Source organism: Camponotus floridanus, unplaced genomic scaffold, assembly GCF_003227725.1.
Source record: "Camponotus floridanus strain SB8 unplaced genomic scaffold, Cflo_v7.5 scaffold61, whole genome shotgun sequence".
NCBI lineage: Eukaryota > Metazoa > Arthropoda > Insecta > Hymenoptera > Formicidae > Camponotus > Camponotus floridanus.
In genome coordinates, this window is record NW_020229781.1 from 553,072 (window position 1) to 568,148 (window position 15,077).

The following is a 15,077-nucleotide window of genomic DNA, read 5'->3' on the forward strand; positions in this document are numbered from 1 at the left end:
ATAATATAGTTTATATTCCAAAATTTTAAGTTTGTTAAGAGCCCCATGCCGGCCATTTTTTAAATTTTTTAAGATACGCAGTGCGTAATTTTGCTCGACTAGTTCCTTTATTCAGTATTTACATGCTTATATATAGATATAGTTCCATAGAGATAAATATGAATGTAGCGGATCGGGATAATGGGTTTAATAAATTTTTCATTATCTCTAACAAACATTACGTACATTAACGTGTATTTTAAGATGTAATTTTTTATTTTAAATTGCACATTTGTGCTTATAACATATTAATAGCAATTAATATTTTCCCCATATGTATATACAGGGTGTCAGGGTAATCTCTTCCTAAAAAAAGCTCTTGTAGCTTACCTCGAGAGCTTTTTAAAACACTATAATACAGTATTTTTTCATCGAGTATTTTTCGAGTTATGAAGCTTGAAATAATCTCTTAATTATATAAACCATAAAATATCTAATAAAATATTCATTTTTCGATTATCTTACCTTAATACTTTTATGAAAGAAAAAATATGTAATTTGCAATTAACAATTACATATTTTTCTTGAAAGAATTATATGTTTTCTTTACACCAATTGATTCCTCTCATTATTTTGTATATAAAAGTATGAAGGTAAGATAATCGAAAAATGAATATTTTACTAGATATTTTATGATTTATGTAAAATTTAAGAAATTATTTCAAGCCTCATAATTCGAAAAAAAAGGGAAGAGATTACCCTGACATCCTATATGTATTTTGTCATGTGCGATAACACATGTGCAGTCTATTGATATTTCCGACAAGTAATAACGCGTTGATAAAACTGTAATAAATACAATCATTAATTCGTTCGCGATCCCTAACTCCGCGACTGTCAATGATGGAATCGGCTAACGATTCTGTCCTTATTCTCTGCTAATTAACTATTAACGATTTATCGAGAAAAAGTGACCTCGGTCGAGAGTTCACGCCCTCCATCCGCGAACACCCGCGTTTATAATTAGAAAGTCGATTACCATAGTGTTCCCGTCGTGTCCCACGGTGACCCGGTATAATGAAAACAGCATCCCACGATAATTCACGGAAAACAACGCGCTTTGCGAAACCGATCTAACACAGCACTAACTAAATATTACATTAATTAAATTCTCTTACTTACTTGTGCAAATCGAGATAGACGGTGGAACCAGCTCTTTTCACACTAAACATTATATAAAGTCATATGTTATTATATCATCGCATGTATTACACATCGTCGTACGTTGATATTCATAGCATAATTCATGTGACGCGTTGTCTGGTCCTGGCTTGGTCAATATTTATTGAGGGAATTGATCATCTGCAACCTACTTAATACGCATAATTTCGCACGATGAAATTGGATCAGTTGAATAAATAAACCTGATACCAAACATAAGCACAGTGAATCGGCTCATTATTTACGTTTTTGATGATGATTGCGAAGTCTCGATTGATTTTAAATGATATGAGTTAATTAGTTACACGTCACTCGTACACACTTATGCTGTGATTAAATTCGTAGACCTAAGAATAAGAGAGATTAAAAATAAAATATTTTTTTCTTCAAATATTTTAGAAAAAAAATCATGCGCTTGATTGACTTATTTTTAGTCTCTTGTCTAATATTCATTCTTTTATCGTTTTTTCATTGTATTTTTATTCTTTTATTTTTATCTTGACATGTGTGTTTCATACATTTTTTTATCGTATCTCTTGATATCCTATTTTTATTCTCTTATTTTTATCTTGACATGTATGCTTCATGCATTATTATTAGTCTAATAAATCTTTTCTCTTCGGGGATTTTAATTCGTTACAAGTATTAAAAGTAAAATTACTCTAGATATATTCGTGGCAGATCTCACTGTAAGATGTTCCGAACGTAGACTAGTAGAAAATGTATTTAAATAATGAGCAAACCGTGGACTAAAGATTCTTAGTTAAACAATGTTTTGTAACAAAATCAAGCCGGAGGTCACAATAATAACTTTAAATCCACTTTGTACAGAGCGATTACATCGAAAACGAAATTCCCCTTCTCGCCTCACGGCCATTTGTATCACGACCCGGTAATTTAACAAAAAGTTGCTCGCTCTATTTTGTTATTACGTTTAAGCGCTTCCAACTACGAGGTACTGACTCTCCAAGAAGTTTCAATGGAGCGCGCTATACGTGAACGTTTTTCTCGTCGAAGTCTTGGTCCACGCTCATCCGTGCTTCGAGCGTTATCTCGAAGTACATATAACACATATAAATCCGTCCGCCATAACTTCTTTGATATTCTCGTAAGACGGTCGCGTGGCTCGTCGTCGTCGTTCAATAATCCTTGTTTCCGGAAAAAGTTTCCGCAGGTCGGAGGCAGGGTGTTGCAAGGTGTTCCCAGTTTCTCGCAAATTACAGATTAAATCGCAACAACATTTTCATAGGAGACACAAAGTTCCCGAAAACTCAGGCGATTGCGAATCGTTAACAGTAATCTGCATCCTATTTATGCGAGGCTGTTTCACGATGAAAGATCTGAGCACGATACGCGGCCCATCTTTCCTTGCCGATCTCGACGCCGAGTGTTTTTTTATTTCTTTTTTCTTTGTTATTTCTCTGTTTTAAACGCCCCCGCATTTACGCGTGGCTTCCGCAGCGAAAGCTGCATTGTAACGAGCGCTTTCAAAAGCCATTTGTAAATATCGCGATATCCGCCCACCAACATTGGCCGTACCGATCGTTACATCCGCCAATCATCGGTCGCTCATGTATTTCGCGAAACCTTATTTTATGCGCAAAAATATAGGACGGGCAGGGAGATCCGACAGAATAACCACCACCTCCGGTGTGTTGGCTCGCATGATTGATGAAATTTGTGTAGAAGCAACAGGGCATACTTGCCGTAACCCTCCGGGAGTGCTCTTGATTGATAGAGGGTGTTCGAATTTGAAATTCCACCCCGCGGAAAATCGACCCTTCCTCCCTCTCTTTCTTTCTTTCTTCCTTTCTCTGCATTCGACGTTTTTTTCCTCTCTCTATTGCGTGGCGCACGAACATGTCGGACACACGCACAACGTTCCGCGTCAAGCAACTTCCGCATTTTCGCGACGAGACGGGTGGGAGGTTCCTTCCGGCACGATACACGCGCCGCCAAAGGACACTCGTCTCGCCCGTCTATCATTCATCTAGGCTAAAAGCCACTTCGATCGGTATACAAGCGCCTTACTTTCTCCACCTAACGTCCTCTTGTTGGCTAGCTATTTACAAGTCAAATGCGGTCGATCGATAGACGACTAGGATCGAGAGAAAGGAGGGACGTTGTCGCGACAGCGGAAGAGACAAAAAATCGACGCGTACAATATCAGAATACGAATGTTATCTTTCGCTTTACATGCATAATATTAATCCCTGCTTTTTCCGAAATGTTCCGTGAGGAGAAAACGCTTGGCATATATCATAAGCGATGCATTTTGAATTTGGTATGTTCTAGTACAAAGAGTGCTGTTTTATCTTGAAATCTAAAGGCGCTGACAAAAGCAAGGCTGAAGCGATATGTGACAGGTTTAAAGAACGATGCGCTCGGTACACATTTATTCTGATCCTGGAGCTGAACCACCGATCGAGCTCAAAAGAACTGCTCTCGCGGCCACGACAATAAAGTCTCAGAATTGTAAGCAAGTACAGCGACCGCGGTCGCTCTTTGTGGATAGAGACTTCAAAAAGTTCCGGCACCGGGAAGTAAAGTCGACTGCGCGAAACATGTATATGTGAAAAGTTGGCGGAAATCTACAACGACACATATGTCGAAACAAGTTTCCCGACAAGAACCCGGTGCGATCTTCGTCATGAACAAATTTCTCTTCGTGACGTTAATTCGCCGTTTTCTTTGTACTTTTCGAAACGGGAAAACGTTATACAATTTCAATTAATTTGCTCTAACATTTACCGCCAATTCTCCAATGGAACTGAATCGTTTGTTTAATTCATAATCGTTTTTATCTTTCTCGCAAAATGTTTTGTTTTTACCCAATCGCACACTGAGAAAAATCGTTTGATTGTACCAACAAGACGTATATGATTGAAAGCATTTTGGTTAAATCAAACAAGAATTTCTAGTTATCATGATAAGACTCGATTTTTTATAACTAGAACGTTTAATAGATTTTACTATAAGAATTTGGTTAATATTTTCTGGTTGGATGTATAAAATTTCTTGTTACATTAATTTCTTTGCTTGCCACTTTTAACTTAACTCGTATTCAATATTTGCCATAAAATGTATATAAAGAACTAGTATTAACATTAAATCCAAAGTATATTTTTTTTCTCTTACGAGTAGTAGTGCCAGAAAGAGGACGCTAGCTATCTGATTGTGTGTTTGAGCTGCAGCCTCTTCTTGCATCACTGTTTATGTTACGGGAATTATTAATAGTGGAACACATTTTTTGTGTCTGCATACATGATGAGTCGCTGCGCTGTCTATTAACCATGCATCCTTCGGCGTGTTCTGCAAGTAATGCAATCGGTTTTTCCTTGCTTCTATCAATTTTTCTCTCTTTGTTTCTGCATTGTTTTGCGTAATGTCTCGCTTTTCCGCAGCTGAAACATTTTCCTGCTTTAGGTTTCGTTGTGGTATCTTTCTTACCTTTCTTTATTTGATACGCTTCAATTTCATGTTTTTGTTTTTCTTCTTTACATCTGGACGTGCGTCTATCATATTCAGCGCTTAGTGCTCTTCTTACTTCCGTTGAGGTGAACTTCTCGTCTCCCAAGCTTGCGAGCGTCATTGTTAATGCGTCATAACTTTCGTGTAGGCCTGATAGCATTGCATAAGCAAGATCCTCGTCCTTGATCTCTGCTCCATCTCCTCGCATGTCATCCGAGCAAATTTTGAGACGATTCAAATATGATTCCATGCTTTCATCTTCTCTCAGTCGAGTCCGCACAAATTGTCTTTTTAATTGCATTATTCGTTGTCGAGATTTGGGCTCGTGTATTTCTGCAAGTGCCAATCATGCTTCTCTCGCCGTGTCGCAGTTTACTATGTGAATCTGTTGGTCTGGGTCTATAGACAATCGCTGATAATGCTTTTTCGTCGTTTGTATCGTATCTTTTGTTCTCGCGTGGCGTCGTCTGATAATACGATCGAACCATCCACATAATTCCATAACTCTCGTTGTATCAAAAGCATTTTCATGGCGAACTTCCATGATCGGTAATTGTCACCGTTCAGTCGATCGATGCGATCAAATGTGTTTAACGTCGCCATGTCTGAGTTTCTTTTCTTGTCTTATTTTACTCACGAATTTGCTTTACAAGTCCGTATGCACTCCTGGGTCCATAACCTTGTTACGGGAGTTATTAATAGTGGAACACATTTTTTGTGTATTTGGTACGCTTCAGTTTATCTGTTTAATTTCTAACAAACTGAATTTAAAATAATTTATTCACTAACCTGGATTGAATTTATCCAATAATCTTGTTGGAATTCAGAATGTTAAACAGACTTTTGAGATTAGATGAAAAAAATTTTAGACGATTTGGTGCTGGCGAGTTTAGTATTATTAATCAGAAAATTTGGTAAATTTAAGGGAGGAAAGAAGGAAGAAATTAATCAGATTTATCTGGCAATTCCTATAAGAATTCTGGTTCGTCCATTTTCCAACAGACATACTGGTTGAATCTATCTGAATTCTAATTAATGCAACCAGATTTTTTTCTCAGTGGATATACATTTGGAAAATACGTATATACATTTTGCGTGATGTAGAGATGCAATCTGAAAGACAAAGTAAAATTAAAAAAATAAAAAATAAAAATAATTGAAATAAACGAATTAATTTCATCAGCATTTATCATATTCTATCCACGAACAGTTTCGATAAATTTTTTCATCAAGATTCGCGCAATACTGTGTAACTCGGATTTCTTTTCTTTCTTGATTTAACTCGTAGAGAGACCCTGGATGAATTGTGCTCGTCGCTTCTCGACGGAAAGACTAATTTGATGCACAATCTCGGACTTCACGGTGATAATAAAAGGGTTGAGGCGTACTCTAGTTGTCGCGTTGTATTAATTTAACTTTGGCGAAACGCGTTGACGTGACGCTAGCGTTGAAGAGTACTGTAACGGTATTAAAGCTAAATTGCCAACAGTCCTCGGTAGAGATGTCCCGGCATGCTCGGAAATTAGCGAGGTAAACTAACAAAAAATAAAGGAAGGCAAGCTCGCAGGAATACAGGAGGAGAGGAAGACGAGAATAGTGTTGAAAACGAAAAAAAGGATGGTATCTCTGATAGTATCAAACTCAGACCTAGTCAGACTTCTCCGATAACATGAAAAGTCAAGTTTAATCGTATGACTAACCACGAAATAATCTTGAGCCATGTAACGACTTATATTGCCATAAAAAAATGATGAATTTAACATTCAATACATAGTGTTACGACCCTGATCGTCCGTGTTCATCGGGACAGCGCCGATTAACGAGAAGAAGCGCGTTGTCAAGAGGTTGTTGACAGCAGCGTCTGTCATTTAAGTCGAGTCCCAGCTGTCAAGCTGTGCGGACGCGTATTTGTATCGAGCCGATCCGTATTACTAATATTGTGTATAAACGTTCTGTGGTTACGTTGCAGTGTTCTGTGTTGTGTATTAAAGTTCTTAGTTCCTTACAAAAGTGTTCATTCATTTCGCGCGATTCGCGAGCGACCAAATAAGCGCATTAAACAAATCCAAATTTACGAGACTGTAAAATCAAACCCAGGCATATATATATATTATACAAAATAACATGATATATAATTTATAATTTTACGTAAAACGCATAATGCACAATTCACAATAGTTCACGTTAAAAACATATATGATGATGTTTACATCAGTATAAAATCATTACGTAATCACGTAATTTGCTCAGTACGAACAATTATTCCAGCGTATATTAACCAAAAGTGTCAAATAGCGTGTCGGATATTTGTATCGTATATAAATTATTCAAAATTATTAAGCACCCGCATATTATTCGGTAATAATTAATTCCTGCCACATATACGTATGTAATATGATTATTCGATCGTATAATTAAACAATGATCTATACCTACACACCTACATGTTCAACTATCAATAATAATGAATACACGTGAAACACAAAACTAGTCGCTCTCGTTGATGAATATTAAGTTATATAGCTAATATATGTATACATATTTTATATATATATATATATGTATATATACATAGTAAAAAATTTTGTGTTAAATTTAACATATTTCATATATCCCAATTTATCTACTTTAATTTTAATGTTACATTTAATGTTTAATTTAACAGAAGGCAAATATGTAAATAAATAACACAAGTAATATGTTTAAAAATTAACACAAAAGTGTAACACTTAAACTTTATCTGGAAATAAAGTTTATGTTAAATTAACATATTTATAATGTTAAATTTAATTAAAAGAAAATATTATTCTTACATTTTTATGATAAATAGAAGAGATATATCGATTTAACATATGGAAACTGTTATAGATAGAAAAATAACACAATTTATCTGTTCATTTTAACATGTAACATATTTCATCAAAAATTCGTGCATTTACATATTAATTGTGTTGTTTTAACTCTTAGAAACGGTGAAATATTAACTCAACGCAGAAATGTCAAAATAACGCAACGATAATATGTTACATTAACATAAGAATATGTTAAAAATTTAACACAAAAATTTTTATACGAGAAAATTTTAACAGAAATACAAAATGTTTTTTACCGTGTATATATACACACAAATACACACATTGCACATATTATCCTGATGTAATATTGCGTAAGATGAAACGCGTCTCATCGTATGCAACTCCGTTTAACTGAATAAGTTCTACGATCGCGATCTTGCAGTCACGTTCTAACATCATTGTGCACGTTTCCGCTGTTAATAGGATTCTTCGAGATGGGATCGATGGGAATGACAGGCTTGTGGTTGCTCTATGCGGCGTTTATGGTCGCCCTGTGTCAAGGCCAAGAGGACTGGATGCAGTGCTCGTCGACTTGCAAGTGCAAATGGGTGTCCGGCAAGAAGACCGCCGAGTGTACTAAGCAAAACCTCACGCAGGTACCGGGGGACCTCTCGCCAGAGATTCAGAATCTCGATCTTACCGGCAATCACATGAATCATCTTACACACGACGCGTTTAGTCGCGTTTACCTGGTGAATCTGCATAAATTGATACTGCGCGAATGCGGCATCGAATCGATTCATACGGACGCTTTCAGCGGCTTGAAGATCGTCATCGAGATCGATCTGTCAGGCAACAATATACGTAGTTTACATCCGGGAACTTTCTACGAGACTCAACGATTGCGTGTGTTGTTACTTAATCAGAATCGACTGAGGGTACTGGAAAATAATCTATTCCTCAATCTCACCTTTCTGCAAAAAGTGGGGTTGTCGGAGAACAGATTGGAGCGCATCGAGGAGAAAACGTTCCGTAATGTACCGGCTTTGCACTCCCTCACGCTCGACGGGAATAACTTTAGTACTCTGCAACTGCAGAGCTTCCAGAGTCTTCCTAAACTCGGTAGTCTCGAACTTCAGAATAATCCGTGGAATTGTAACTGCCATCTCAAAAGGTTCCGCGACTGGGCGATCGAACGAAAGTTATACACAAAGCCAACCACTTGCGAGCAACCGCCCAACATGGCCGGCAAGATGTGGGACGAAGTTACCAGCGATGAGTTTGCATGCAGACCGAAAATCACCGCCATCGGCCCGGCAACCAAAATCGAAATGGGCAGAGGAGACGTGACTCTCTCGTGCAGAGCAACGGGAATCCCACCTCCTAAGGTAATTGCCATTTCCGTGCAGACGCCGTCGAAAATAGTGCTCGGGAACGTCAAACTAATTGTAGAACTTCGCTTTAAGAATCTACAGTTTAATGCGATTTTATTTATGTAACATGTCGTATATACAATTTTATTTAGCAATTCTTGATTCTTTAATCTTTTATCACTGTTCGCAATATAAAATATGTCACATGCGACTATTTATTTCAGATGTCATGGGCGCATCGTACTCGCGTCTTAGACAACCTCGCCAAACGTCCGAGTAGCGACAGAGGCTACGTGTTGTCAGCGAGACACGAGTGGTTGAATCTCACCATTCTTGATGCAACGCCCTTCGACAAGGGTGATTATGTCTGCCAAGCGAAGAACCCGGGCGGCGAAGCCGAGAAGAACGTGACCTTGGCCATCGTGGGCGACACGCTGGGCAGCGGAGACAATTTTATGAGCCTGTCGCACGCCATAATACTCGGTGTCGCCACGCTGTGCTTGCTGATCGTGACGATTGTGCTTTGCGTGTGTCACTGCCGACGTCGCCGGACCAGGCACGATGAGAAGGGTCTCGAGGCGGCATCCTTGGAACATCCCGGCCTCGGCGAGCAGGAGAAGTCTTTGATTACCACTATCAATCCGGTGGTGAAGCCGCCGAGACGATACGAAGCACCGTCGGTGACGTCCCATGGTACGGAGATGACAGAGCTGAATCGCACGTTGCTCGACAACGACTCCGTCTTCGGTCAGTACACAGCCTATATTACTAAACAGTGCGCGGCTAGATGCTAGCGAGAGATCATTTTACATTAGACTTGATAAATCTCGCGGACATTGATTGAAAATTATCAGTCGATACGAGACTCGAATGACTCGCGTAATAACATCTATTGTTCTATCGAAGGAATATTCTTTCCTCGCAAGGAGACAAGAGACGATATACGTCACTTATATAATGTACAAATAACGTGTGCGTGTTTGTACGTATGTGTGTATGTGTAATTATAAATCGATTTGTTTCGTATCGGCGTGCGGATCGTAATGCGAGAATTGTCTGACGGTTTAATCAGGTGCCATCGATCTTAAGGTAAGGAGAATCCGCCAAATGGCAGCTAGGAGACTAATGAAGATCCATTAGGGACGCTTATGATACACTGAGTATTTCTGACTAAAACGTCGCGTTATGTGACAGCGCAAAGACATTTGTCATCCGCGTTCAACTATTGACATCATTGTTTAGCAACATTTTTTTCGTAGACATATGAGAGCAAATTTTTTATAATTTATCGTCAAGCGCGAGAATATTAATCATAAATTGCATAGTAGATAATTGAAATAATTGCACAAGTAATGACGACAATAAGATTCATCAAGATTGTTTTGCGTGTATCAATATGCGAGTATTGTTAATAAAAATATTTTTCGATGAATTACGTAGACAATTGTATGCGATATTATTGAAGTATCAAAGACATCTTTAACGATATAAGATTATTGTCTATAACACTGTAAAAAAAATACAATGACTTGTATGATAACGCGAGAGATTCGGATTTTGTAAAAATCTTCGAAGTTTATAAATACCATACAATTCTGATAATAATATGATATCGCCGAACATTACGCTTGATCAACGATGTTCATGCAACGTAGTTGCAGTTTTCGATCAAATTAATAAAGCGCGCTCCCGTTTGCGATCGTATCGCGACTAATCCGACTTAAAAGCACTCGTTCGCGCTCGTCAAGAATAATGTCACGTCAATTTTCGTGTCAGGATCTTATTACTAACAATAAAGCAGCAATGTTCTGGCGACGCTACCTTACCGCGCGCGTCTGCGTCTCGCAGACCTTCTGACATAATTTTTTCTTCTTTCCCAGTTTTTCTTTTTCTCAACCTCTTCTTGCTGTTAAATTTTCTTTCTTAACGTTCGTCCTTCTCTTTTGTTCATGTTCTCGCAGTTGACGGTGTCGGAAGCAGTGTCGTGGACAGAATAGACGACGAGAGGGAGCACGAACTGGCTACTCCGGAACTCGACGGAGGCGGTACTAGCGGCACGTTGCCACGCGGGGGTACCAGTTACCATCATCGACAATATCCACCAGATCTGCTGGCTTTCTCCGGCGGTCGTGGCGCATCGCCGACTAGCCAGACGTCGACAGCGCCTGACAACACGCGTCTGCCTAATCAGACAGCGACGACAACAGCGGCGGCATCATCGTCGTCATATGCCTCGCCGCCGCCTGGCCAGTATCACCCAGCCGCCTTCAAGACGTTGCCACACAGTCGCAGCGTAACACCGTACTGCCTCGGACCGTCGTCGTCTTCGTCCTCGGCGGCACCGGTGCTGCCACGTCACGGCTACGTAACAATTCCGCGTCGACCGCGAGCTCCCAGTTGGAGCAGCGGACCTCCGACGTCGCCCACCGACATCCTCGAACCGGTCTATGACAATTTGGGGCTGCGCACCACGGCTGATGGCAGCTCGATGTTATCGTTGAACAAGAGCCCAGAATCGGTGGCCTCATCCATGCGGGGGCGGCCGCTTCCAGTCACGCCAGGCGGTCCCAGCTCGCACTATGGCACGATTCAACGTAGCACGCCGAACATCCTTGCCGGCAGTCCACTAGACCGGGCGGCCCCGGAAGGCGCAGCCGAGTGGCCGATCAAACTGCCGGATGAAAGCATGAACGGCGGACATTCGCTATTGACGCAGCAGCAACAAGCTGCCGCCAGCAATACCCTCGGCAGGAAAGTACCGCCTAGACCGCCGCCAAAGCCCAAGAAGAAATCTGCCAACGGGCCGACGCTGTACGAGGACGAGGGAGAGGACGGCACAGAAGTATGATATCACGGGTATCGTCCACAATGAGGACGATTGGTCGTAGTACGCCATGATGGGGAGCGTGCGACCACATTTACAATAAACCGGTAGTGCCTTTCGAAACGCGCGTTTCGCGCGCGTGCAACTTCCATTTCGCTCGATGAATCGCAGTCATCTGGAGGATGAACGAGACATGAGACGACTCGGGAAGACAACGGCGTGGCTCGTCGAAATTACTGACGATGATTAAGAGTCACTTTCCTTCCTGTAAGTCATCTCTCTTTCCTTTCCTTTTTCCTGTAAATTATTTCGTAAATTATTTATTGAATGAAACAGAGAATCCGAAGTAATCTAAACCCAAATGGCTCGTGCAATTCGTACGAATCATTTTTAAACGGTCCGGTTATTGATAGATGTCATTTCCGTTCCTCATCTCCTATATATATTATTTTTTTTCTTTTTTTTTCTTTTTTTTTGGTCGAGTTCCTTTAGCTTCTTATTTGGCGCTAACTACGCGCGGTGAGGTGATCAAGTGATTAATGTTCCGGACACATTGGTGTCGGCTTAGTCGATAAGGCGAAACCTGTTCGCGTTTTGTATGAAATTTATGCGAAATAGGAAGCAACTGTTGCAAGTGCTGAACACAAATCGTTTTGTCAAGAGCGATATCAGTGAATTCGTCTTGTATTCGTAATCGAAAATCGCGATCGTTTCGATACGATTCACGTATATAATATAAATGGAACTGTTAAGATTCAGACGAAGCAACGTTTTGCACATGTTACATTTATGAAAAAAGCGTAATGAGAATTTAATATTGTTAAGAAATTATATAGCTGTTACATGTCATCTCCTGTCGCGTTTCTTTTCTAATGTCGAAATTTCGACGCTTGTATCGAATTGTAGCAAGACCGCGTGCATTCTCTTGCATTCTCTTGCAAATTCTCAAACAGCTTACATCGAATGGCGCATAACGATCTATGTCCCTTTTTCCCCTAAGAGCATCGTCACACCGTATACTCGTAGATATATGCCGTACTGCCTTAACGACATTTGATATCTTTAATCGTCGAGAGATGCCACATGCGATAATTATAGCAGCAAATTTGACTTTACTCTGTATACTTTGCACAATCCGACTGCAGTATTTTGTCAATCTATCGTTACGATTATTTTAATTAATGTATTTTAATATACGTAAGAGGTACGTATGTTAAAATCAGAGAAGATGTAGATGTTGTTAACGCAGTACGTAATATAACAGTACTATATGACGATTCCATTTTGTATTACGTTAAACGGATAAATCTTACAGCAATGTATAAACCTAAAGTAGATATAAGTGCGACGACACTCGAACGCATGTTTGAGCTTGTAACAACAAATGTATTATAAAGTACGATAAGATGGTGTGCAACCAAAAAAAAAAATATACCTAGATAACGTATATTTCTGTCGACGCTAACTACGCGAATATCGTGTCCTTGGAGTTCGTATAATCAATTATCATCGGTAATAAACCAGTGATCGGAATAGCGTATTTTGGAAATGCAGTTAATTTGGCGTCGTTGTTCGATTAATCTTCATCACTACAATCATGCTAGTTATAATTAGATTGATATACCAAAAATGACCAGTTTAATGTACATATACTCTGATATCGATTCAAATTTATTTTGGAATTCCAAATTAATTGAACGCGCGTTTCAATTAGTAACAGTAACGAATTTCAATTGTTAACAATTGCAGCATCGCGAATAAATATCCGTACCGCGCGAAGAATCATTGACCGAAGCGATATGCAACTCGTCGATCGCGAATCAAAAGGGACAATCGCGAAATGCGGATAAATGTTAAATGGACATTATTTAAAAAGATGGCGATATTACGACGTGTCGTAAACGTGGAATTCAACGCGTCACTATTTTGAGATACGCGCGATCGCTGCAATTCCACCATCGACGACAATATATCGCAAAGTAGAACGTCCATGCGAGCTATACATCATCGACGAACGAGCGGACTTATGGTCCCGAATACCTGATGGCCGATAAATCGTCTCTTCTTGAAACTAGAAAACATGTGACTTGTCGAAGCGATTGTCGCGCATTGTACACAGCCGGCGCATTTTTCTTTCGTTCAAGTTAATGCCTTTTTGACGGGGAACTCATTCGAGCTTGTCCTCTCTCTTTTCCTTTCTTTTTTTTCTCGCGATCCGATTTCCTTCGAATACGATTACAGATCGTATCCACTTGCTTCCATTATCTTCGCCGGGGTTAATTCTGTCGATATGCCGTTTCCGTTTTCGCGCGAGACATCAAGCTGCTATACATCGTGATAAGGAGTGCTTACGTGCTTACACACCAGCACAAAGACCGCTGCTTCACCCATAGGTGATATTTCACCGGGGTAAGCGTAGGGTAGGTAGAGAACGTTCTTTAACTGCGAATTTATCGCCGACGAGCTACCCACTCTTTATGCTTTTGTTACCTTTTTATCCGGGAGATTAACGTTCTATTTCTCTGGCTTTAGCAGGGATTTTTCGGACGCGATTGTATACAACTTGTTGCGATTGCGCGGGACGGCAGTTCCCCGTAACAAAGTGCCGAGTAGTCGGGCAGATGTATTTCCGATGAATCCCCCGCACAAACTTGACTTACTGTCGAACGATGCTTGAATTCAAAGGACGCGCTCGATCAGATCCGACATCCTGTCTTTCAGGCAACTCGGAGATCCGTACTGTTCCGACAAAACAACGCCGAATCCTTCTCCATAAATGTATTACGTGGAATCGTGTCGCAATATACGGAGTATAGAAGTCCTCGGAAGTGGCGCACTTTATCTTTAGATTTTGCGAATCTATTGATTTCTTTTTTCCGTGAAGAGAAAATTTTACCGCGATATTTCGATATTAAATATTTCGATACTCATCTATCTCTTTGGACGCTAATTAAATTTCTTTTAAAATAGAAATTGTGCTTCAACTTGAATATAAATACAGTGAAATTTCTAGCATCTATCATTTTACATTCTCTTCGAGATTCCATCGATTAAATCCTTTTATTTTTGATCTTATAATATTGATTATCGGAAATGCAAAGCCCGGGAATAAAGCATAGTTTCGCCATAATTTTCCCGTGAGATCTAAATGGACAAATTCGATTGCAGCAACATGACGATTGAAAATAGCTAGTATCGATATTTCTTCTCATTTCTCATTTCTTCTTATTTCCGTTTGCTTGATCTCGCTCTAGGATATAAATAAATGCCGCGATATATCGAATATAATTTCGGGGAATAATTTTTTTTTAATTCTTCTGTGTATTTTCTTCTTTTTATTTTATCTCTCTCTCGTTTAAAATTATTCTTTACATTTTTCTTTCTCGCACGATGATTGTTGTCCCCAATATGAGA

The 15,077-nt window shown here is 39.6% G+C and overlaps 1 protein-coding gene across 5 annotated transcripts in view; it reads left to right on the forward strand.

Annotated features, from left to right (window-relative positions):
- Window positions 1-13,196, forward strand: part of LOC105254457 — a 199,835-nt gene extending 186,639 nt beyond the window's left edge. For all 5 annotated transcript variants that reach the window (XM_011263136.3, XM_011263137.3, XM_011263138.3 and 2 more), the window contains 3 exons: window positions 7,950-8,854; window positions 9,064-9,586; window positions 10,801-13,196. In XM_011263136.3, coding sequence (XP_011261438.1) covers window positions 7,961-8,854; window positions 9,064-9,586; window positions 10,801-11,687 — 2,304 coding nt within the window. In that variant the 5' untranslated portion in view covers window positions 7,950-7,960 and the 3' untranslated portion in view covers window positions 11,688-13,196. The remainder of the gene's footprint in view (window positions 1-7,949; window positions 8,855-9,063; window positions 9,587-10,800) is intronic.
- The last annotated feature ends 1,881 nt before the right edge of the window (window positions 13,197-15,077 follow it).